Source organism: Lactuca serriola, chromosome 6, assembly GCF_051521515.1.
Source record: "Lactuca serriola cultivar US96UC23 chromosome 6, Lser_US96UC23_V15, whole genome shotgun sequence".
Lineage (NCBI taxonomy): Eukaryota > Viridiplantae > Streptophyta > Magnoliopsida > Asterales > Asteraceae > Lactuca > Lactuca serriola.
Window position 1 is genome coordinate 82,202,373 of NC_136413.1, and position 23,946 is coordinate 82,226,318.

Sequence of the window (23,946 nt, forward strand, 5' to 3'; positions counted from 1 at the left end):
ATGTATGTTTTCCCAAGTTTAAGACTTTCTTTACTAGAAAATAGTTTGCATTACCTTTTATGTGAGAAGATCACTATATGAATGTATTGGGAAAATGAAAGTGTATAGTAATGTTGTATAAAGTAACTACTGAAGCACTAACTACCTTAAAACCAATTTGTTAATTAAGGTTAAAATGTGAGGAGGTTATAACCATGCTTGATTTGACTAGTATGAACACGACGATCTAAAATCGTTGAAAATGGTATGACATTTGTCACCCGTAGACATGCAAGTCCCACTGTAGCTAGCAACAAGGTGTGGGATGTCAATCCCGTATAGATATATACACAAACGCACGCTCTCTCTCCAGGAGACTCTGGTTACAAAACGTGACATAACAAGTATATTGCTAAGTCGTGAAGTAGTGGTTTCATGTTATTGTTATCTTGTTCTTGTTATAGTATGTTCCCTCCTGTTCTAGGTATAGTATGTCCCTTCCTGTTCTAGTTATAGTATGTTCCTTCCTGTTCTAGTTATAGTATGAACTGAACCCCTAAACTATACCTATTATAGTTTACTAGTATGCTTGTTTGAATTGATATTGACTTGAAGAAAAGACCCAATTATCTACTGAGTTAAGCATGTACCTTAAGTTTTATAAACAACAAACTAACATCTTTTTAAAAGAGTTTTTGAATTGATTTGATCACTTACAAAAGCATAAGAAATCCTTTAATGTGATGGTTATCACAGGTATATATTTAACACAATATCATTGTGTTCAACTTGTATTCCCCCCCTTTAAAAGCATTTAAAACATTTAAAAGATTGATTATAGGGGTATGAACTCACCTTATGTGGGTGATTCAATTGAAGATTCGAGTAACGATGAGAAGTTCCATGAATGAAGTCCCGAGACACAAACGATTCCTAAATGACATATATTGATACATATATGTATATAATTAGTGTATATAACAACTAACATGAAAGGGAACACAACCTTAGGAACTAGGAAACACTCTCAATGGAGTGTTAGAATCACATATGATTGATTGAAGGGAGTTCGCGGCCACACAAGAAGTGTTCACGGCCATATAACACATGTTCACGGCCCAAGCATGATCTTATGAATGGTTTACGACCATGGAAGGAGGGTTCATGGTCTTACAATGGTTCACGGCCCAAGATCTTATGAAGGGTTCACGGCCCTATGAAGGGTCCACGACTATGAACTCTTGAAGATCTTGAAGATGATGATGAAAGTGATGAATCAAGGCTAGAACAAAGGAGTTTCTAAGAATATACAAGTAAGGGATGAAATACTTGATGGGTTTTACACAAAATAACATCCTATGTGCTCATGCAAACCCTAAAGCTTGGATCTAGGCTTCTCTATTGTACATGCAATTCATCCAAGACTTACAAACCCTAGATCTAGTGTATATATTTCGAAATTGATACAAGAAATCAAATCTAGATGATTACCTCTTATTTAAAGCTTGAATCTTCTTGTCCTTGGAGCTTAGAGTCGCAAGTGTCACTCCTCTAATGGATTACAAACACCACAAGCAAGAGGATGCTAATTGAGATAGAGAGAGAGGAGATGGCACAATTTCGGCTTCTGAAGACTCTTAAGGTTCAAGTGGCCGAAAATCGGATGCCTTGGGGTCCTATTTATACTAGTGCTACTAGGGTTTCAGTCAAAACCCTAATGGATAGCATATGCCTTAAGCAGTCCAAGGAAGCTTCTGGAATAGGGCCTCTTAGCCGAAATTAGGATGGACACGTCCCTAATTTCGTCCAAGCCTAGTTCCATGAGCCTTCTCAGCCCAATACTCACCTATCACACATTTGACAGTTTAAGTCCCCTTAATTTAATTAATGTCTTTTAGCCACAAAATTAATTCTTCATTAATTATTGTCTAATATTAATTAAACTATATGATTTCTCCTCTGGTATGTTATTCATATAATATATTAATAAATGATAATAACCTCTCACTTGATAAATCATCCTATCATGTTGCTTTGGTGAAGGCAACCCAAAAGGACCATGCACAAACCGGTTCAAGTACTTACCAAATATAGTTACGGGCTTAGACACTAATCCAACAGTCTCCCACTTGGATAAGTCTAGTAACTATAAATGTAAGTACAATCCGATTAGCAATTGTAGCTCTCAAAGACGTTGTCAAACTCTGATCTTATCAGTAACCTGTCCTTTAGATAATGGATCATATAGTCCTCCGTTCTAGATATCGTGCGGACAATTACATGTTACATAGTCATACTTATTGTCCATCAATTTGTTTCTCGATCTCTGATGTGTCTAACATAGAACTTAATTGAACACATCAATTCAGTCATGACCGGGCCCAGCACATAAGTCAAACCAAATCATCGAGGGTCCCTGATATCGCTTTTACCCTCTTAGGATAAAAGTAACAAATAAACTTCAACTTATATGCATTTACTATTCACTAATCAAATCATACACAACAATGTGTTTTATAACATCAAGTTACTGATGCGTTTACGTATTATCAATGCACAACCAATTAGCAAACAATAAACCATATATCTAGGTTTTAAGACCATATGATATTATCGTCTTGCGATCACTCGTGATAAATTCCATGAAGTGATTCCAGCAAGTGTGGGTTTAATCCAATGCTCAAATCAAGTTCATAAGCACTCATGAACGTTGCAACAAACCTTTGCTATGTCTAATACACTTTAGACAATCTACACGCCAAATCATGACAATCTTCTTTCATACCTACTCCCAAATTATGAGTGATTGTGGAAAATTCGAATAATCTTATTATTCAGGAAGTCAAAACATGCAAAGTGAAACAATAGGTAAGTAATCAACATAAGACAGTGAGGACTATACGATCCCTTATCTAAAGGACAAATTACTGATCATAGTTGACAACGGCTTATGAGAGCTACGATTGCTAATCGGATTCTGAAGTCGTACTTGCAAGTTTAGTTATTAGACTTATCCAAGTGGGAGACTGTTGGATTAGTGTCTAAGTCCATAACTATATTTGGTATGTACTTGACCCGGTTGAGCATGGTCCTTTTGGGTTGCCTTCACCAAAGCATCTTGACAGGATGATTTATAAAGAAAGAGGATATTGTAGTTTATTAATATATAATAAGAATAATATATTAAAAGAGAAATCATATTTGTTTAATTAATGTTAGTTAAATAATTAATTAAGAATTAATTATTATGACTAAAAGAGATTAATTAAATAAAGGGGACTGGAACTGCAATTATAAGATAATTGATTTTGGGCTAAGAGTCCTTATGGATTAAGGCATGGACGAAATTAAGGTGGAGTCCATCTTGAATTCGTCTAAGGGGGGCTTATTCTGGAAGGTTTTGTGGACTGCTTAAGGCCTAAGCTATCCAATTAGGGTTTTAACTGAAACCCTAGCAGCTCAATTATAAAAGGACCCCTAAAGCATCAGAATTCGGCCACTTGGTCTCTTGGAAGCTTGGAGCCAAATTCTAGCCTCTCATCCTCTCTCCTAAACATCATCCTCTTGCCTTGGTGTTTGTAAGCCATTAGAGGTATCGTATTTGAGGTGCTTGATTCTCGTAAGCTTTGAAGATTCAAGTTTCTTACTACAATCAAGAGGTAATATTCTTACTTGGTTATTTATATAGATCTCAATTTTTATAGTATGCAATATTAGGGTATTCAAGTCTTGGATGAATTGCATGTACAATAGAGAAACCTAGATCCAAGATTTAGGGTTTTGCATGAGCACATAGGATTATTCTTTTGTATAAAACCCATCATTTTCTTCATTAATGCCCTAATTTGATTTCAAGTCTTGCATTGGACATGCAAGACCTTAAAGCATCAATTTTTATGGTTTTTGGGGTGTTAGGAAGCCTTTTGGAGGAGGTGGATTAGTGGCTTAATGGACTAAGGGATTTTATTCGTCAAAATTTCATTCAGACAGTTCTCATGATGTAATTCTATGCCTGTTACATCGAGAGGATCGAAGAACCATGACTATTTTGTCTTTTAGTGGCTCATGTCGGGACCAATAAATTGTCATGTTGTGAGGGGCAATTGACCGTTGACCGTTAACTTTTTTGACAAGTTTGACTTTGAGTCAAATTTGAAGGATTTGGACTTTTGGTTAAGATTCTACCATTTTTTTGGTGCTGGTGGGTTCGTGGAAGCAAGTAATACAGAAAGGGGAGCACGTCACGGTGTTTCTAGGTTCTTCTATTCGTGTGAATTTTCCTCACTGTACCTATGGGTCGAAGGCACCAACGTTGGCCCACTAGTTTTGGTTATTGTTAGTAGGATGTTGTAGGGGTTGTATCTAGACACGTATGATAGACTGAGGACTCCTGATCTAGGCTTTCTTGCCTATTCCTTGTTTGGTTGTGGCTCTATAGCATGATCATTTGTCCGGGTGTCTATCTCGACATGCTGTAGTGATCTGCTATATATATATATATATATATATATATATATATATATATATATATATATATATAGAGAGAGAGAGAGAGAGAGAGATCTAGGTTCAAATGTTTCTAGCAACTATTGTGTGCATGTATGCACCAATCACAAATTAGTAAATATTAAATAATTAATTAAATCAAATAAGGGAATTTTCAGTTTTTTGTATTTACAATTAATGAGGTCATTTAATTTAATCCTACAATTAAGGAAAGAAAATCAGTATTTTAAAACCCTAAAAATAACCTATGTCATTCATTTACATCTACAGATCTTCTTCCTCCAATGGTTCTTTCTTCCTCCAACGACTCTCCCCTTCGATGACAGAAACATTCAAACGATGCCTCCTATCCAGCAACGCCTCCCCTCCTGTTTGCGGTGATGACCCACCACCATCATCAAGCAACCACCCTCCTCTGTCGGTCTTCATCGTCTCAGGTAAAAGAGTAGAAATCATTAGCTAACCTCACATCTCAATCTTCAATCAAAAGTTGACATCTTTTGTAATTTTTTTAAAACAATTTTATTTTTTCTTCATGACTTCAAATGACTTAGCTTGTCAATAAATTTGATTGTTTTTTATTGTTTCTTTTCTTTATTCCACATCAGGTCACATTTATGTGGTTGTTTCTATAAAATTATTCCTATGTATTTATGTTTCATGGAGTTTCCCTAAGTTTGAGTTTTGATTGGCTCGATTTGTAACTGACTACTTTTGTTTTGCTGGGGCTCCTCTGCGATTATTGTTATCTGGAATGGTTGACCCTTTTACCCGTGGTGTTTTTTTGTGTTGCTGGTTCTTTGGCTTGTGTGCAATTGTTTGTTGCTGCTTAGTGGTAGTGTGGTGGGTTTTTCTTGGAGTTGTGGTATGGTTTTTGTTGTTGGTTCCTTTTACCCTGTATGTGTGTATTGAGCTTCTCCTTTGTTGGTGGTTTTTCTTTTACACAGAAGCATTTGATAATGCACAGAAGGTGTTTGATAGAATACATAAGAGATGTTTCAAGCTAAATTCCCGGTAATTGACTAATTCTCAGTAGGATACCATTAGTGTCTGTTTTTTACTTTTTCTCTCTTGCAATGTATAAAAAAACCCAATTGGTGTTGTTTTTTAGAAGAAGTTAGTCTGTTATGATGTGAAAGCTGAGTATGAGGTGTGAACGGATTGGTGTGTATTCTGTCAGAATTTATTTATATAAATCCATTCTTTCAGAATGTTTGTAGTCTTTCAGAATGAATTAGTGTTTATTGTTGGATTTTGATGTTTTTTTTTGCATTTGTGATAGGAATGGCTTGAATGTATTCTATATATTCTTTCAGAATGTATTATGCCAAAATAAAATCTATGTATTTCAGCCATAATATATTCTATGTATTCTGTCATATTCTATTTATTCTACCAGAATATATTAAGTGATAGTTAATTGCAATTAACATGTTTTTAACCATTATTATTTTTTATTGTATTTGTGATATGAATGGCTGGAAGAATGCATTAAAGACCTAATAAGAATAACTTGAAGAATGAATAAAGTTTGATCATACTCACAATTTAAGAATGTTGTTATTTTTTAAGAATTTTATTCATTTTTTGTTGATATTCTTTTAGAATATGTACAATTATATTAAAAGGTATAAGACTTTTAGTTTGTAAGAATATGCATGAATTTGTATTTAAGTTCGGATGTACAAAAATATATTAGAATGTTGTTATTTTTCAACCTCGGATTCAAGAATTTTGTTATTCTTCAATAATATTCTAATAGAATAAAATTATGTAAGAACCTCATTCTAACAAAAAAATATTCTGACAGAATAAAATCGGTTATTTTAAAAATTACTTTAGAATTAAAATTGAATTAATTAGAAAAAAACCAATTTTTAAAATTAGGAGAATTTATTATCCCTAAAAATCCGAAAATTTCCTTTTATAAATATAGTTAATTGTCCAAAATGCCTTTTTGCTAAAATTTATGTGATTATATGGTACATGTTATTCCATTGTACTATCATACACCCTCAAATCATTTCCATTGATTAATTTCCATCCGTTGGTCCAGGTCTGTGCATTTTGGCACACAATAGTTAATAAAAACAAAATAACATAAAATATTTGTATAATCATTAAAAGTTTTCAAACTGTTAATTTAAATATAACATTATAGTGTCAACTTAAATATAAATTTCAGTTCCACTTAAAAAACCCAATGAATATTTTGTGAATAGTTAAAAGTAATCAATTGTAGTGTTAAATGCAAAAACTAAATTATAATATCAATTTAATTAAAATATTTCCTAAATATATTTGTATAATCGTTAAAAGTTTTCAAATAAGTAGGTTAAAATAACTTACAATAACAATAGTCAAAAGTAATTCTATATAAATGATTATATTGTTACCTTTAAAATAAAAAAACAATGTCTTATGTTTTAAATAATTATAATGATAGAAATTAAAACGTTAAAAAAATAAACTTTAAAAAATTAATTAACAATAAAAAAACTATAAATAACATTAAGCCATATATTATATTTAATTTTATTTATTAGTAACTCGCGGGTAGAAGTCATTCAAATGGTTGAGATTATACAATTATAATAAATGTATATATTATCATACAATTCAAAATAATCAATATATTATATCAATTTAGTATACGAATTATTATATCAAATTTAACAACAACCTTATTATTATATTTAAAAAAACATATATTTGTAAAGATTTCAACTTTATAGGTGTTTATACGCAACGCGCGGGCATTCACCTAGTATGTATGTGTGTGTGTGTGTGTATATATATATATATATATATATATATATATCCTTGTGCGGTAGGTGATATTGCCATATTTTGGTTATTTGCAAAGATATATGGTACTTATAAGATTTAACTGTAATGTGCAGCCAAAATGAGCAATCTTGAGGAATAAGGACCAAAAGCGATAAGGATCAGAACTTAGGAGGATTGGATCTTAACAGATGAATTTTTCAGCCAAAAAACGACATCACGGCGCGAGGAATCGTATCTCACGACGCGAGTGATAACTTTCTAGAAGATAAACATCCGGAGGCCATAATCCATGTTCGATACGGATTATAACTGAGCTCACGACGTGAGTAGGGTAATTTCCATAAAACTATATATATCCTTGGCGCTTACAATTTTGAGGGATGCTCTAGAGATTTGGAGGTTTTAGAAAACGATTTCTGAAGAAAAACAAGCCAGAGAATTCAAGTTCTAGCACCTAAGGAAGAAGAATAAGTAGATCATAACTTTCACTTTTAAATTGGTACAATTGACTATGTTTTTAATCATTGAATTTGTGTGTTTGAAACCAACCATGAGTAGTTGAATCTAGCTGCTTCTGTTTATCTAGATGAAGCTTCAACTCATGGGTTGGTTTATTAGTTATGGATCTTACTAGTTGGTTAAATGTTTGTGTTTGATTGTTAATACCTAGCATGGTAATATTTGATACTTAAATTTCTTGAATTCATGTTCTGTGTAACTTAGTGACTATTAAATTGCATGAACTTGACATCTAGTAATTTAGTGACCATTAGATTACTAGAGCTAGGATCGAACCAATCTTAGATAAGTAATTAAAATTATTAAATTTGGTTGTGCTGGAGAACATATATTGTAACTATAATTGTGTTTGTTTATCAATCTTACATAGCTTCATTCATAATTCATAATTGATTATGTGTTAAATTATATGTGACCATACGTAGTTCTACATGAATTAGTTAAACATTAGTATATTTGGACTTAAATTACTAATAATACAAATATCGGTACCCAACATGAATTATCCATAATTAGTAGCTAACCATTGAGGAGAAGTGGATTCAACCTAGACAAAAGTGTTTTAATCATTGATTGAATTTGATTATTAGGTGATTAAGTTTGTCTGAACTTGTAAAATCAAATAAAAACCAATATAACTTTTGTTTTTCTTAAATTAAGTTTTAGTAACTAAATTAGTAATTAAACACGTTCCCTGTGTTCGATACCCGACTGTTAGTGCTATATTATTTGCGAATAGGTCCACTGCCTTAAGTCGTAATAATATGTAAGATAGTTGGTAAAACTAGTAGGTATAATAATTACGCATCAGTAGGATGTAGAAGTAGTGATATGCTGGTTAGAGTACCAGTAGGCTGGTTATTGTCTAGAAGGATGCCCTAGAGGTTGTATGTAGTCACGTAAGATAGTCTGAGAACTCTTAATTTAGAATGTCTTGCCTGTTCCTTGTTTGGTTGTAGCTCTAGAGTAAGATCATCAGTTCGGGTGTCTATCTCACCTATGGTTACATATGGTTATGCCTTCCTTGGAGATATGCGGTAGCAGAGCAATGTGTTGTGAGGGGCCTTGTAGGCAGTAGTGATATGTATGTCAGGTAGATTGGTAGTTTCATGTACTTATATGCCTACTTGATTACTTGTTTGTTTATATGTCGACATATCGTGGTTGACGAGGTTGAGGCAATCCTGATGTGTGCAGTAGGGCAAGATACCAGTATGCATAAATTGTATATGTGTTGTTGTATGGGGTATTTTGGGGAGAACTCACTAAGCGTTGTGCTTACCCAACTGTTTATGTTTTCAAGTACCAAGTACCATCAATGATTGTGAGAAGGTGAATGTGTGACTGCACACACTCATCAACAACATTGAGGATTCTGCGTCTATTATATTACTCTGATTAACACAAATTTACAATTATAGGAATTTACCTTAATAAAAATGAAAATTTTTTGGTTGTGAAAATGGGACGTTACATATATACGCTTCCTTCTGATGCACTTTTCAAATCTCAACATCTCAAGGTTTAATGGTTGTCCCACCAATTCCTACCCAGACCTCGAATGTTCATCCATCGGAAGAGAAGAAGCTCGAAACTTCAAGTAGTAAAATCAAAATGAAAGTCAAGAAGGGATCTCATTCCCCTTCAAAAGTTAAGGCCACAAAGAGATCCAAAACTGATGGTTCCTCTCAAAAGGAATCATAGATCGGTGTCCGACCTGACTCTGGGTCACTACCTACCCCTCCTACCTATTCGTCTGAAGTACCCTTTGACGGATGTCACAACCGAACCGATATCCTCCACGGTTAATGGGTGCTCGGGTAGTACTAATGTTTCTTGGGATTCTCTTGTTCATAGGCTTCAATCTCTTTATCCGGAAAAATCTATAGTCGACATCACAAATTTTCTTCTTGGAAAGAGGCTTCGCGCAACTGCAAATTTCCGAGAGACTTCAAAATTTTGAGCGGTGATGTTGACTCCATTTTTGACGATGCAAACCAGAAGTTCGCAGTTCAGACCTCCGATAATGTTCCCAAGCCCTTGGATGATACATCGGCCGATGCAATCAAGAAACCAAGTGTAAATGCTCCCGAACAAACTCCTATTTCAGATGAGCCTCCTCAGAAAGTCAAAGCTAAAGGTGACATTCCCGACCAACTGTTTATTTCGGATGATCCACCTCATGATGCAGAAAAACCTCAAGGAAATGTGCTTGAACCAACCAAAGTTTCAGAGGATCCTCCAATCGATGAAGAAGATGGTGCAAGTGTGGAGATAATGTTTGCAGATGATGATACGACAATCACCGGTGTTCCAAAGCCACTTGTGTCGATCAAATTCCTACAACCTTCATCTTCAAAACCTCATATTGCATTTTTAGAAGTATGATAGTGAATCGTATGTGTTAGCCGTTCTATAAAAATAAAAATAGGGTGCTAAATTTTTTTATAGTTTAGATCATAACAAAAAAGAAAATAATAAAGTACCAGGGAACCATTCCCAGTTTACTGTTTCTTTTAAATAATGAAAATTTACAAATAAATAATTGTCCTATTATTATACATCCAAAATACATGTAAATAAGAAGCAAGACAATGATTTGACTCGTACCGTCAAAATTTATCATTTAATGAGCAAATGTCGGTGAGCTTTCCACAGATCACAGCAAAGCGTCAACCACGGTGGTGTAATTCTAAAGCAAAATAATTCAATTCAGATCGATTCGATTTGTACAACAAACTCTCCATTCCATTTCTCAGCATATTCTTCGCATCGACAGAATCGCGGGAACTCAATTCTGTAACATCTCGCATCTTCTAGGGTTTATTTCGCACCTCATTGCATTGATTCAACCGCTGCCAGTTGAATTCCGGTGGCGACACCATCAGATCTAAGCCTAATCTATAATATCTTGTTTTCTCAGATCATATAATTCAGGTCAGTCTTAATCTTGTCGTTTACTTGCACTTGATTCATCATGGGAAGAAGCTCGATTTTGATATCGAAGTGACAAGATCTGAGCTCGACGAAGCACAATTCATATTTGTTTTTGTTATGGACATAGTTTTATGAAATGGATTATCTTGATAAGCAAAGATCTGATTCAATTGAGGCTTAATATAAACTTTATTTACCTTGTGAAAGTTGTTATTGGAGTTTCTTAATCATGCCGTGATAATTGAAATGTTTTTGGATGTTCAAACAGTTACATGACATGCGATTTATTGTATCTAATCATGAATTTGTCTTCTGGATTATTTATTAATGCTGTTTATAGCTGGGTGATGAATGCTGATTTGTGTTGGTCTTTGATTTTTTCATGTTAGTCCTGACATTTGGAGGAAGGAGAAAGTGAGCGAGGGAGGCTTTGGAATTTGGATGATGAAACAAGGCATGATAGAATGCAGTGTCTGTCATTCTAAGTTGGTGAATCCATCCGCAAAGACAGTCTCACGAGCTTATGATCGACATCGAAGCAAGCTTTCAAAAAAGCATCGTGCACTCAATGTTCTCTTGGTTGTTGGTGACTGCATGTTAGTTGGCTTACAGGTAATTTCTTTAGCAGTGATATACTGATATCCCTCACAAAGCTAGAGAGATTACATATGTTTTCTGTTCATATACTGTAGTTTTCTTTAAGAGAAACTTGTGGCACCTTTTGTAAACTTTGGATTTATATCTTTTTTAGATTATTCCTTAATTCCTAACAGTGGAACATAGATTCCAGCTATGTTGAGAAGGAGGTTGATGGTATAATATAATCTTTTTCTCCTCATTATCCCCGAAGACAAGATAAAGAACATGTTTTGTATATCTATTTATAGTACATATCTTTCAAATAACATAAACAACTCTTCAAACTCCATGCATCATTGACTGGATAATATTTAAGTATAGTTAGTAGTGTAGTGTTTCCATGTTACATAAGTTATCAATAGCTCACTAAATTCATCATCTTTTACAGCCGATTTTGGTGTACATGTCCAAAGTTGATGGGAAGTTCAATTTTAGCCCCATCAGTGTTAACTTTCTGACAGAAGTTGCAAAGGTTGTCTTTGCACTTGTCATGCTTCTAATTCAGGTATGTTCTAATCTTAATTGATTTTTAAGTTCTAAACTTAGTATAGCACTTTCTTCACTGCTAAAAGTATTCCTTACAAATTGCTAAATTCTTTGTTAATTTTCAGGCTAGAAATCAGAAGATTGGAGAGAAGCCACTTCTTTCTGTATCCAGCTTTGTACAGGTAATGTTGCCAAATTTTCAGTTTTGAGTCAACATATTATGCCATGGTTAGGCTTCTTCCAACAACATATGCTCCACAAAATACTCAATTGTATTCTTAATGATTCCAAATTCTACTTTATGCTGTAGCTATATCTTATAACCTATGGAATAAATTCATTTTTGATAAAGCATCAACAAAGCTCATATCTTCATGTCTGGCATGGTTTTTCTGCAGGCAGCTCGCAACAATGTGCTTCTTGCTGTTCCAGCATTCCTCTATGCTATTAATAACTACCTAAAGTTCACAATGCAGGTGATTTATAATTTATATTTTCTTGATTCCTTTTAGCCCCTGGTGTGTTTTCTTTATCTCATTTCATCATGGAATGGATTAGGAAGTGTAATATTTTATATATAACCCATTTTTATTTATAAAATTTATATTGAACGACACAATCTTTTCTAAGAATCTCATGATTTTAATTAAGTTATAGAGTTATCTGACCTTGATAAATTTTGTGCAGCTTTATTTTAATCCTGCAACTGTAAAGATGCTAAGCAATTTGAAGGTAATTTATATGTCTCATTGTTCTTAATATATCTTATTCAGAACATATTTTTGATACACACATTGTTGAACCCTAATATCATCTGAAATTTACAGGTCTTGGTAATTGCAGTTCTCTTAAAAATGGTGATGAAGCGTAAATTTTCAATAATTCAGGTTTGTTATGAGGTTCCAAAATTATTTGTTCTTTGTGTTTTTTGATCATAAACCTTATTTAATTTAAAAATGTATATCCCATTTGGTTTTTATATTTATTTCAGTGGGAGGCTCTTGCTTTGTTGCTTATTGGAATCAGCATAAATCAAATGCGTTCTTTACCTGAGGGCTCTACTGCAATGGGTCTTCCAGTTGCAATGGGGGCATATGTCTATACATTTATCTTTGTAAGTTGTTTTTTTTTTCTTTCTTATAATACATTTTATTTCTCAATAATAGAGTTTATTAAATCAAATAAATATAATAAACTAACTCTCAATGACTTCAATATACAAGGTAACTGTTCCATCTATGGCTTCAGTCTTCAATGAATATGCACTCAAGAGTCAATACGACACTAGCATCTACATGCAGGTGATTTTAAATTTTTAATATTCCATCAAAACTAAAACACAACAAGAATCAATCTTTTTTTTTTGTTTCTCTTCTGACCATTTTACCCTTTTACTATAAATTTTCAGAATTTGTTTTTATACGGATATGGTGCTATTTTCAACTTCCTAGGCATCCTTGGAACTGTCATTATTAAAGGTACTTACTAGTTACTCCCCTGACCATTTTACCCTTTTACTTTTTTTTTTAAATTATGTTAATCATTCACAGAAAACCCTTATTTCCATGTGATTATGTTTTTCAGGTCCTGAAAGCTTTGATATTTTACAAGGACATTCAAAAGCTACGATGCTTTTAATCGTGAACAATGCAGCTCAAGGAATTTTATCCTCTTTTTTCTTCAAATATGCTGGTAAGATGATTACAACCATAGTTAAATTTTATTTTATTTTTAAAATTATATTTTAATATCTCTTGTTTATGACATGCAGACACAATTTTGAAAAAGTATTCATCAACAGTTGCTACAATCTTCACTGGCTTTGCATCTGCAGCTTTATTTGGTCACACTCTTACTATAAATTTTATGCTTGGAATTTCCATTGTTTTCATCTCAATGCATCAGGTATATATATGGATTCAACAGTTTTTTTCCACTAATAATTACATTACATATATAACTTGTAATGTCATTTTTACCCTTGGCTGCTTCTTTTTTTCTCCAGTTCTTTTCACCTCTTGCTAAAGTTAAGGAAGATGAAAATGGAGTATTGGAGTTGGAGCCAGTTCAAAGCAATCATAGGGACGCTTTCGTAAATATTGCAGCAGGTGCTAACGAAGAGGTAAAATGATTTTTATATATTTTTTAATTTTTAAAAGGTTAATATTATTATATTGTAGGCAATAAGACACGTGTTATTTTGTGTTTCTTTCTACTTTTCAGGCTACTCATCATGTAGAAGCTGATGAAAGAAGGCCTCTCCTTCCTACTTGAATTGGCAACAAAGTAAGTTTCTGAATAAATTTTGTATTAATTAATTAGTTATAAAATACAAGGAAAAAACATTTTGACATCATGCAGGTTTCTTCTTTGAAGTGTTTTGTGGGACCCAGGTGAAGAAGAAGGAAAAGAAAATGATACTTTACAATGATGATGATGATGATTGTGGATATGGTTGAAAAAGTATACTCAAGTTTAGATAGAACTTTAATATCATTGTATACAAACAACATGTTAAGAAGATAAAAAAATCGGGAATTTTTATTTGTGTATTGTTTTTACCTTTACCTTTACCTTAGAGAAAGACCACTCATCCAACATTCAAATTCACCACTTTTTTGGTTGTGTGCAAGTGTAAATCTAGGAGAATTTTTGATGTGTTTTATTCCTTGTAATATTTGGCTTCAAGAGCATTATTATTACTTGTAATCTCCTCAAATTCGTTTTTGAGTTTTGTTTTATCAACATATATGAACTTAAATGTCTTTTACATCTTTCCTTTTTTTTTTTTTGGATTGTTGGTTTTGGCTTTTGTTATGAACAAATCATCGTTTCTACAACAAGTTTTTGATTGAGAACAAGATTAAAATAGATGTATCTTATTTAGAGTTAACTTTTCTTATCTAAAGTTTACAAACATATACTTCTTTATGAATTTTTCTAATATGTTAAATTACCAGAGGTAGCACCCTGTGCGATGTTAACGAAAGTTTGTGTATGTAGAATATGCGAGATATTATTTACAGTAGAATTAGGTTTTGTTATATATAAGAGTGCACTTTTGGTTTGTGAAAATGAATATACAAAAGAGGATTTTTAGATGTTTTTACAACTCTACATGCATGAAAATGAATATGTAAAAAAGTTAAGATAACAGATTTGTAAAAAACATGCATAGTACATGTGTGGTGAACTTCGAAAAAACCTTGTAAGTGTGTGGATTATACAAAGTTATTTCATCGCGTTAACATGTACGTGATTAACCTAATATATTTGTAGTAACATGTACTTTCATAAAATATAATTTCATCATCTATCATAATCATCAAATCATAATTCATACAATACCACCTATGTTTAAACTTAAAACAAAAACCCACACAATTTGCCAAATAGAAAAGATGTTAAAAAAAAGAAAAGTTTAAATTCGAACAAAAAATATAAAACCTTTGGATATTTTATGTAATTCACCTAACAGAAAATAAAAATATTTGAATTTGAATTTTCTATCAAGAACCAAATTCTGAGAAACTTACTATAAAAATAATATATTTATATTCATGACGTATAATAATCCAATTTGTTATTTTTTAATAATTATCTTTTTTCTTTGTCTGATGAAGCAAAATGGTTGTTTCTGGTGTTTTTCCATGAACATTACTTCCGCTCATAAAAGTCATAAACCCTAACTTCTGTTTCCCGATCGATACGCATCAGGTGCTAACTTCCTCTGTGAATTCGTTAATGTTTTCGCATTTCTGTTCGTATACGCTCTCTTTGTATGATTGTCTGTGTTCATATGCGCTCTTTATGTGATCTTTTCAAATCCCTTTTCGGTAATTACTGATTGGCTTTGTGGAATTTGATTCGACTTGTGTAACGCATAGAGGAGTGATGAAAAAACAGGCTAATCGAAATCGAAGGGCATGATTTTATATATCTCTTATGTTAGATGATGGCCACGGCCGTTTTGTATTACGTTCAAAGTTTATGGCCGTTTGCAACGTTCAGAAACGATGATTTGCGGTTATCTGATCGGTTAGTGAAGGGACTGGAGTTACCCGATGAGACAAAACGGTTTGTGTTTGCGATTCGGGAACCAGAATCAGAGGCAGTGATATATATACTCTGTGTTCAGAATCTATCTGAAAGATCAGCCATAGATGTTGAACGCCTTGTTAGATGTGTTAAGCCAGGAGCAGTTGTGGCTCAAGTCAACGAGATTGACTTTGAGGATGTTCAGTTGTTAAGTGATGGTGATAATGAGCATCCGATTCCCACTTCTTCATTGGAAGTACTTAAGAGGTGTTTTCTTCATAAGATTGGTAAAGATACATATGAAAATGTGGCTGGGAATTTGGTCTTGAAGGAGATCTTTGGTGTTGGCTTCAATGGCCATTTTTCAACTGCAAAGAGAATAGCTGAAGAAGTCGGTTCTTCATTTCTGCTGCTTGAGTCTCCTTTTGTGCAATTGGAAAGGGATAACAACAATTCCTCAAGTGAAGTCGAATCAGGTAATAATTTTCAAGGTTTTGGTTTACAGCCTAGTAACTTGATGCCACAAAAAATGGGCTCCATCATTCCATCAAGTTCAAGTAAATATCTCATTTCAGATGATCACATTCGTTCCCAAACATTGAAGTTATTATCCTCTCATTTACTTCAATTAAACCCTAATCAAAATCCAAGTCCTATAAACATTCAGCCAAAAGACGATTACGAGGCCCCACAGTATGCACGTTCTGTATACCCCTTACTTCAAGATTTACACAACATATTTCTTGAAATACCCTCAATTGGACGTTCTCTAGCTTATGCACAAAAGATGCTTCATGATGTAAGCAAAGGTGAGGGCATTGACACCAAACTCCTCTCAGAAGTATACACATTTCGAATTGCAGTTGAGGGCTTAAGAATTGCTCTAAACAATGCTGGTAGAATGCCAATAAACAAAACAGGAAACCATCAAACACCCAAAACAGATTTTTCCACTCTCCCAGATGAAGAAAAATCACACGCTCTTCTTGCAAATGCACTTCGTAGTCAAACAAAGAATTTCAACTCCATAGTGGCAATCTTGGATGCCAGCACATTATCCGGTTTAAGAAAACACTGGAACACAGAAGTCCCTCAAGAAATCGAAGACACCATTGAAGAGCTTGTTGCAGAGTCAACAAAAGATGGAGAAACAACAAATCATGACAAAAAAAGAAGATTAACAAACAAACCAGTAGTAGCAGTAGGAGCAGGGGCAACAGCAGTGTTAGGAGCTTCATCTCTTTCTAAAGTTGTCCCAGCATCAACTTTTATAAAAGTTGTCACCTTTAAAGTTCCTGCATCTCTAAAACTCATAATGACACAGACCCAAAAGCTTGTTTCCATTTCAATCAGCAAGATTCTTGGTCCTTCAAAAGTTATTGCTCCCAGTTTCTTCAATTCTGGAGTAAACACTACATCTTCCATGAAAGCAGCTGCTTCTGCTGAGAAGATAAGAACTGTGGTTCACAGTGTGATAGCATCTGCTGAAAAGACGAGTCTTTCAGCAATGAGAACAGCTTTTTATGAGATTATGAGAAAAAGACGAGTTCGCCCTATTGGTGTGCTTCCCTGGGCTACATTTGGATGCAGTGTGGCTACATGTTCAAGTTTGCTTGTATATGGTGATGGAATTGAATGTGCTGTTGAATCTCTTCCTTCAGCTCCTTCAATTGCTAGTTTGGGTCGTGGGATTGAAAGCTTGCATCAAGCATCACAAGCTGTAGAACAAATGGAAAGCTTCAGGATACAAAAATCTATCGAATCGCTTGTCAACAGGTTTAAAAAATGGAATCTTGCCTCATGAAGTAAGATTTTGTACTTCTTTTTTTTGGTTATATAAAAGTATGCATTCTTATAGAACAAAGTTTGGTGATTTCTTGTGTAGATTGGAGGTGATAAATTGATAATAGAATGTGCTTTGTTTGATAATATGATATCTTTTGTACATTGCTTGAATATTTGGCTTATGAATATTTATTTTAGTAATATGCATTGAACTTTACTTTGAGAGATCAAATCATAAATAAAAGAACATGTTAAGAATTGATCATCTGGCACTTATATGGAAACTTATCAATGTACAAAAACGTAAATTTTAGTTTTTTTTTTTTTTTTTTACTGATAGTAATTATTTTACATCACATGATGTGAAAAGTTGCAAGTAAAAATGTAAAGAAGAAGCAAATCAGTCTGCTATATATTTTGGACTTATGTCAGTGTCAGGGGCAAAAGTGGCAATACATCCCATTTTTTCGAAAGTGCAATTTATAGGTAATATTTAAATAATAATATGAACTTTTGTTATGCCATATTATATGATGATACTTACTCTTCTTTTTGGTTAGGCTATGAAGAATTATGTTTTGGTGGAGAATGCATATGTTTTTCAGCTTTTGAGATTGCCAAAAGACAAGAGAAGATCTGTTGTCAAATAGTAAACTGCACTCAGGTTTTTCTCTAACTTTCTAAATTACAAATTTGCAAAATGTTGTGTATATTAGCTTCTTTAGTAATTGCTTAATTGTGTTTTGGTACTACTTATACTTTTGGGAATCATTCCAATTTTTTTTATTTTAATTGTCCTAAACCAAACATACTTGAATCAAACACCAACTTTTTTGAATAAAGTAATGATTTAGGAAATTGAGCACTTGGATGCCCTTAAATATCAAAACAGAAAAGAATTGACCAAATTGCCCCTGACTTTTGCATCCAATCACGTGTGTATATACAGGCTCCTAATTCCCTATTTATGTACTTTTTAATGAAGTTATCATACATTCTGACCTTGCAATCTATGTTTCCACTTTCATGTTGTTGCCACTTTTTTACACAAGATTATTGTTAACAGTTAATGTAATCAATTGAAAAGTTGAAAAAAATAAAATATTTTCACAAAAGAATTGATACCAATATTGTTACATGCTTTGTTTCAAGCTAAGTTGCACAGAAACGGATACGAGAAACGGCAAAACTCAAAAATTCAAGATATGGGTATGATAGAGATACGGCAATATATATATATATATATATATATATATATATATATATATATATATATATATATATATAAGAAATTCCAAAATACGTAAAGTGTAAACTCCAAAAATACTAAATATTTCAAAAGTAATTAATTATCAATAATCAAATCATTTTCAAAATCCGGTTCATCTAGTGAGAGATCGGCAACCTCCAAAAACCCGACATCTTCCATTGAATCAAAAGCATCTCCATCCACATCCCACATCTTTACATCATCATTCGGAGTCCTTGACAAAAGTCGTAGATTATTGTGGATGTAAACCAAGTCTTGAGCACGACTTGTAGTCAAGTTGTTCCTCTTAAGCGAGTGAATAAATGCATAAGTACTCCAATTACGTTCAGCACAAGAAGAAGAACTAGGTTGTCCAAGTAATCTAAAAGCCAAAGTTTGGAGAAAAGGAGTTTGAGCACCAAAGTTAACCCACCAATTCTTGGGTTCCATAGCGGCCATCTTTGAAATGCTTGTTAAATCTTCAAAATGATCACTCTTCATTGACAACATTGTATACTCATCAAGGACTTTGTTATACTCATCATCATTAGGAAACAAGCTTCGAAAACATTTCATCCTTTCTCGTGAAATTCCTCCATCCCTATGTGGAGCACATCTTGTAGAATCCTCCAGTAACCATGCATCACTATAATATCTACAACATTTAAAAGTTAAAACACAAATAAATAATAGAAATCAAGTGTATAATTTAAAATCTTATACCTTGGATGTAAAGAGTGAACTAAACAATGTAGGGGAGTGTTATTCTTTGCCCATCGAACCACTAAAATACGATGCACAACATCATAAAAGCAACTTATTTAAGATGTCGGATGTTTTTCTTTCTTGTAGATCTCAATCTTCACTTTCTCAATCATAGAATCCCACATCTCATACACCAAGTGTAAACATGGTGTCGATGTCACAAGCTCTAATAATCTCATATATAGGTCTATTGAAACTAATAATATATGCTACTTTGTCCCACCAATCATCATTCAAAATATATTCTTTCATAATGTTTGCTTTCTTAGTGTGATCTAATCTATAAGAAGACCATTCTTTGCTTATGACCATAGCTTGAAGACCCTTTTTGATAAGTTTCAATCTTTTAAGCATCACAATGATGGAGGCAAAGCGAGTGTCGACAACCGAAAGCAACCTAAGAGGAGTAAACTTAGTGAAAATCAAGACTCTCATGTTATGGTTCATGATGAAATTTTTTATTGCAAGCGCCTCTGCGTGAATTTCTTTTATCCAGTTGCACTGTTCATATGTTAGTTAATTTGTTTCCACATTCCTTGGTGAACAAATGTTCTTCAAAGCAAGATTAAGCGTTTAAATAACACATGGTGTCCAATAGATGTAAGTAATCTGACTCTCTATAATCTCTCGAGCCGCCTTACAATTTGCTACATTTTCATTAATGATTTGCACAACATTTTGATGACCAATTTCATTGATGAATTCTTTCATCAATTCAGCAATATAAAATCTATCTTTTACTTCCTCAAAACAATTCACTACCTTTAGAAACAAATGACCATTACATGAGGTAGCCATGAAATTGATTAGAGATTTTCTTGTAGGATCACTCTAGCCATCACTCACAATAGTCACACCTTTTTCTTTCCATGTGGATCGAAGTGGCTCCAATAGCCTGTGAACATTATCTTTTTCTTTTTGTAGTAATGCTGTTCTTAGCTTTATTATAACCAGGATGTACATAACCATCAATTTTGTTGTTAGCAGCAAAATGAAAAGCCCTGAGATAGTGTGGATTTCTTGCAAGATTAAAAGGTAAACCTCCGGTATAAAACATTCTTGCTATTTCTTATCCAGTTGGTCCCTAATTTCAACACCAAAAGCTCTTTCAATAGGTGTTGAAATACCTTTTCTTTTCTTAAATCCAACACTGGCTTCACATGGCAACTCGACTTCTTTCGCTTATGACTCGACTTTCATCTGTTCATATGCATCTTCTAATCGTTTCATGTTAAGTTTGTGAGTCGTTGCTTTCTTACAGATAGAAATCCCAGTACCTATATTCAATTAAAACACTGTGACATGATTTCAAGAAGGCACATAATAAGATCCAAAATCATTAGCAAAATCTTTATTTGCATTTTGCACTTTATCTATTTTTTTGTTACATTTATCATTCCTAAACAACAACATGAATCAAATCAGTTGATCAATGATCACTGACATTGTCCAAAAGACTTAAAAGTCTTAATCTTCATAATTTATTGAAAAGATAGATTTATCCTTTCTATACCATTAAACTCAAACAAACATAAAAACATTACAAAATCAACAACTGAAAATCCAAAAGTTATAAATATTCATTTTCTGCAGAGAACATTCCATTAAAAAAGTCTTGAAATAATTTTATTCTATCAAATTAAATTAATTGTAAGAACATAATAAGTAATTATTAAAAGTTTAAAAGTTATGACTTATTGAATAAATAAAACTAATAGACGAAAATTCTAGGTTTAGTGGACAAATGGTATGTAAAATACTCAAAACCAAACCTTATTTTTTACCAATACCAATCACAATATCTATCAAAACAAAAATCACCAACAAAAATTCCAAGATAATGTAAAACAGTAAAAGCACCCTATAAACATAATATTCGTAAACAAAAAGATGAAACCAGACTTCATAAACAACCTTACAACACCCATATAAGAAAGATCCTACACCAACAACCAAAAACAGTTACACACAAAAGAAAAAATCACACATACACACACACACTAAATTGAGTAGTACCTTTTATACCAAACAAATGTGCTCTAACTCTAGAATATGATCCTTGTTGGGTTTCACTACAAAGGTTACACTTGAATTTCCAACATCCTCCTGTTCCAACAAGTTTTTCCAACTTTGTTACATAGTCTCACAATGGAGGTTGATCTATTGTTGATGATGATCCTTGTGACTGTCTTTCTTGTTCTTGAGAAGCCATCAAAATCGGTCTCTGATTTCTTAATTAATTGGTGAATGGTTTAGTGATCTTCTTCTGTTTTGTAATCATTGTGATCGTCTATTCGTCTCCTTGGTGATCTATTTGGCGAGGCAGTAGACAAGACAAAGTTGAGAGTCGATCGGCTTAGACTTGTAGGTTAATAAGTTAAGAGTCGATTAATATAACTCATTAGACTTTTTTGGACTGAAAAAGCCCATGTAAAACCTTAAAAAAATGGAAACTTGGCAGAAACTGCAAAGAAACGTTTCATGTTTACCAGATACGTCATCGAAACGTTTCCATGGCGTATCCGTTTCCACAACGTATCGAATACGGGAACGGCGACCAAATTGAAGTTTCAGTGCTTCATAGTATATTTGTCCCTTCATTATTTTTTAAAGGGGTGGATAAAAATTTTCAGTTTTCATCCATCTACATAACACTTTATCTTTTTCTAAAATGGACTTTTTTTTTTTTATCAATATATATGGTGTTTATATATTTATGGCAAAAATAAATTTCACAATTTTAATCATCTCAAATGATCAAGGGACTAAAAATATGACTATAATAATTTTTAATGGATCATAACCGTGTCATATTTTTAGTCTATTTAGATGATGAAAATTATTTGTTATAAATATGTAAAAATAATCATACCCGCCGTTCATATTTTTAGTCTCCGATGAAAATTATTTTTGCCATAAATTAGGGAAGAATCCCGCTTTGCGGAAACCATCCTTTGAGTTCTATATCTATACAACCATAAATAATTGCTCTGTAATACTTATGCATACATTTAACCAATTCATCCAAAAATGAGACGGGCAGAGTAATTTATGCATATAATTAATCAATTGATGATTGAATTTGAAAGAAAAGAAAAATCTGTTCTATCATTGGTGGAATTTTTTTTTTTTGATGGGTTTGCTTTTTATATTTATTCCCCTTTTGCATTCTTTGGTTTCCACGTGCTTGACAGAGCCACCATATACGTATTGCTCTCTTCGTCACTCTGATCACCTATAAACATATCATATTAAGTAAGTAAATATGGAAATTAAGGTAAAGAATAAAATGTACCCATGAAGGAAACGTATGAAATTTTTTGAAGCATATCGCTGCCAAAATAATTTAAAAATCTCAATTTTTTTTGTTCAGTTCCGGATAAAAACCAAATTTAATACCAATGTGTTAAGTGATATGATTCTCAAGATAAAAAAAAGTTTAGATTATTACCTTGATTTTGTGAATATATTTATAGCATAATATAAAATCTCAATTACCTATTTAGGAAGCTACCGACTTTCAACAACTCTATTAGGCAATATTGGAGTTTCCACCTTATAAGCAAAGCGATTAGCCCCATCTTTGTTATCCCATCTCACTCAAAGCCAAAGCATCCATAGAAGGTCGAGGATATCCGGGTCCATTTGTGCTTACCCGACCCGACGACTGCAAATTCCTAGACTTGATCCCAAAATCACAAGGAAATTGTTACTTCTGAAAGTCGTGAAGAATTGCTTCGTGTCAAGAACTGAGGTTGGTGATGATTATGCATCAGAAAGGGTTTTTGTCATGAAGACATTTAATAGCCTTTGAGAACCAAAAAAATATGAAATCGGGTCGGACAGAGGTGACAAATTGGCGCCTGACACCAAGACCTCTCAGAATTTCAAATCAATAGTTGTAGATGTATGGAGACGATGAGCGACAGCGATCACGGTGTTACCTAACACTGACTTCACTGGAGACGATCGGTAAGGCCCCTTGTTTGTAGAGGTGGAAGGTTCAGGTTCCACCTTGCGGGGAGATGATTGAAGAACCTTGAACCCGTCAAAGAGGAAGAGAAGGAGAATTGGAGTCGATAGGGAAAGATTGATTTGACCCCGAAGAAGCCATTAGCAAAGAAAAAGTTGGGTGATGCTGATGCCTCGGTTACCGCCGAATGACGTTGATGAGTCTGTCGGTGGGGCGAAAGCCAGATGCCGGAGGAACAAAGTAAATCGAAGTAGATATATAGGGAATAGAAGAGAAACAC

General features: G+C 33.3%; 2 protein-coding genes across 3 annotated transcripts; both read left to right on the top strand.

Moving 5' to 3' along the window:
- Window positions 1-10,397: 10,397 nt before the first annotated feature.
- Window positions 10,398-14,621, top strand: LOC145059363 (CMP-sialic acid transporter 3-like). 2 transcript variants are annotated; one of them, XM_079007219.1, is made up of 15 exons: window positions 10,398-10,731; window positions 11,121-11,343; window positions 11,759-11,875; window positions 11,982-12,038; window positions 12,255-12,332; window positions 12,544-12,588; window positions 12,684-12,743; window positions 12,848-12,970; window positions 13,080-13,157; window positions 13,265-13,334; window positions 13,441-13,548; window positions 13,628-13,761; window positions 13,862-13,978; window positions 14,080-14,142; window positions 14,218-14,621. In XM_079007219.1, exons 2-14 carry the CDS (start codon window positions 11,173-11,175, stop codon window positions 14,128-14,130), a joined length of 1,209 nt encoding a protein of 402 aa, XP_078863345.1. In that variant the 5' UTR covers window positions 10,398-10,731; window positions 11,121-11,172; the 3' UTR covers window positions 14,131-14,142; window positions 14,218-14,621. The 2 variants fall into 2 exon arrangements, with proteins under 2 accessions (XP_078863345.1, XP_078863346.1); XM_079007220.1 differs by having other exon boundaries at window positions 14,233-14,621.
- Window positions 14,622-15,811: 1,190 nt separating this feature from the next.
- Window positions 15,812-17,698, top strand: LOC145059956 (uncharacterized). The gene has a single exon (XM_079007711.1). It carries the CDS (start codon window positions 15,812-15,814, stop codon window positions 17,696-17,698), a length of 1,887 nt encoding a protein of 628 aa, XP_078863837.1.
- Window positions 17,699-23,946: the final 6,248 nt, after the last annotated feature.

Bases quoted from the DNA above. Each gene is read 5' to 3' on its own strand.
- LOC145059363 (XM_079007219.1), top strand. From the start codon at position 11,173: ATGATGAAACAAGGCATGATAGAATGCAGTGTCTGTCATTCTAAGTTG. The intron at 13,549-13,627 runs GTAAGATGATTA...TATGACATGCAG, and splicing joins TTTTTTCTTCAAATATGCTG to ACACAATTTTGAAAAAGTAT. The intron at 13,762-13,861 runs GTATATATATGG...TTTTTTCTCCAG, and splicing joins TTTTCATCTCAATGCATCAG to TTCTTTTCACCTCTTGCTAA.
- LOC145059956 (XM_079007711.1), top strand. From the start codon at position 15,812: ATGGCCACGGCCGTTTTGTATTACGTTCAAAGTTTATGGCCGTTTGCA.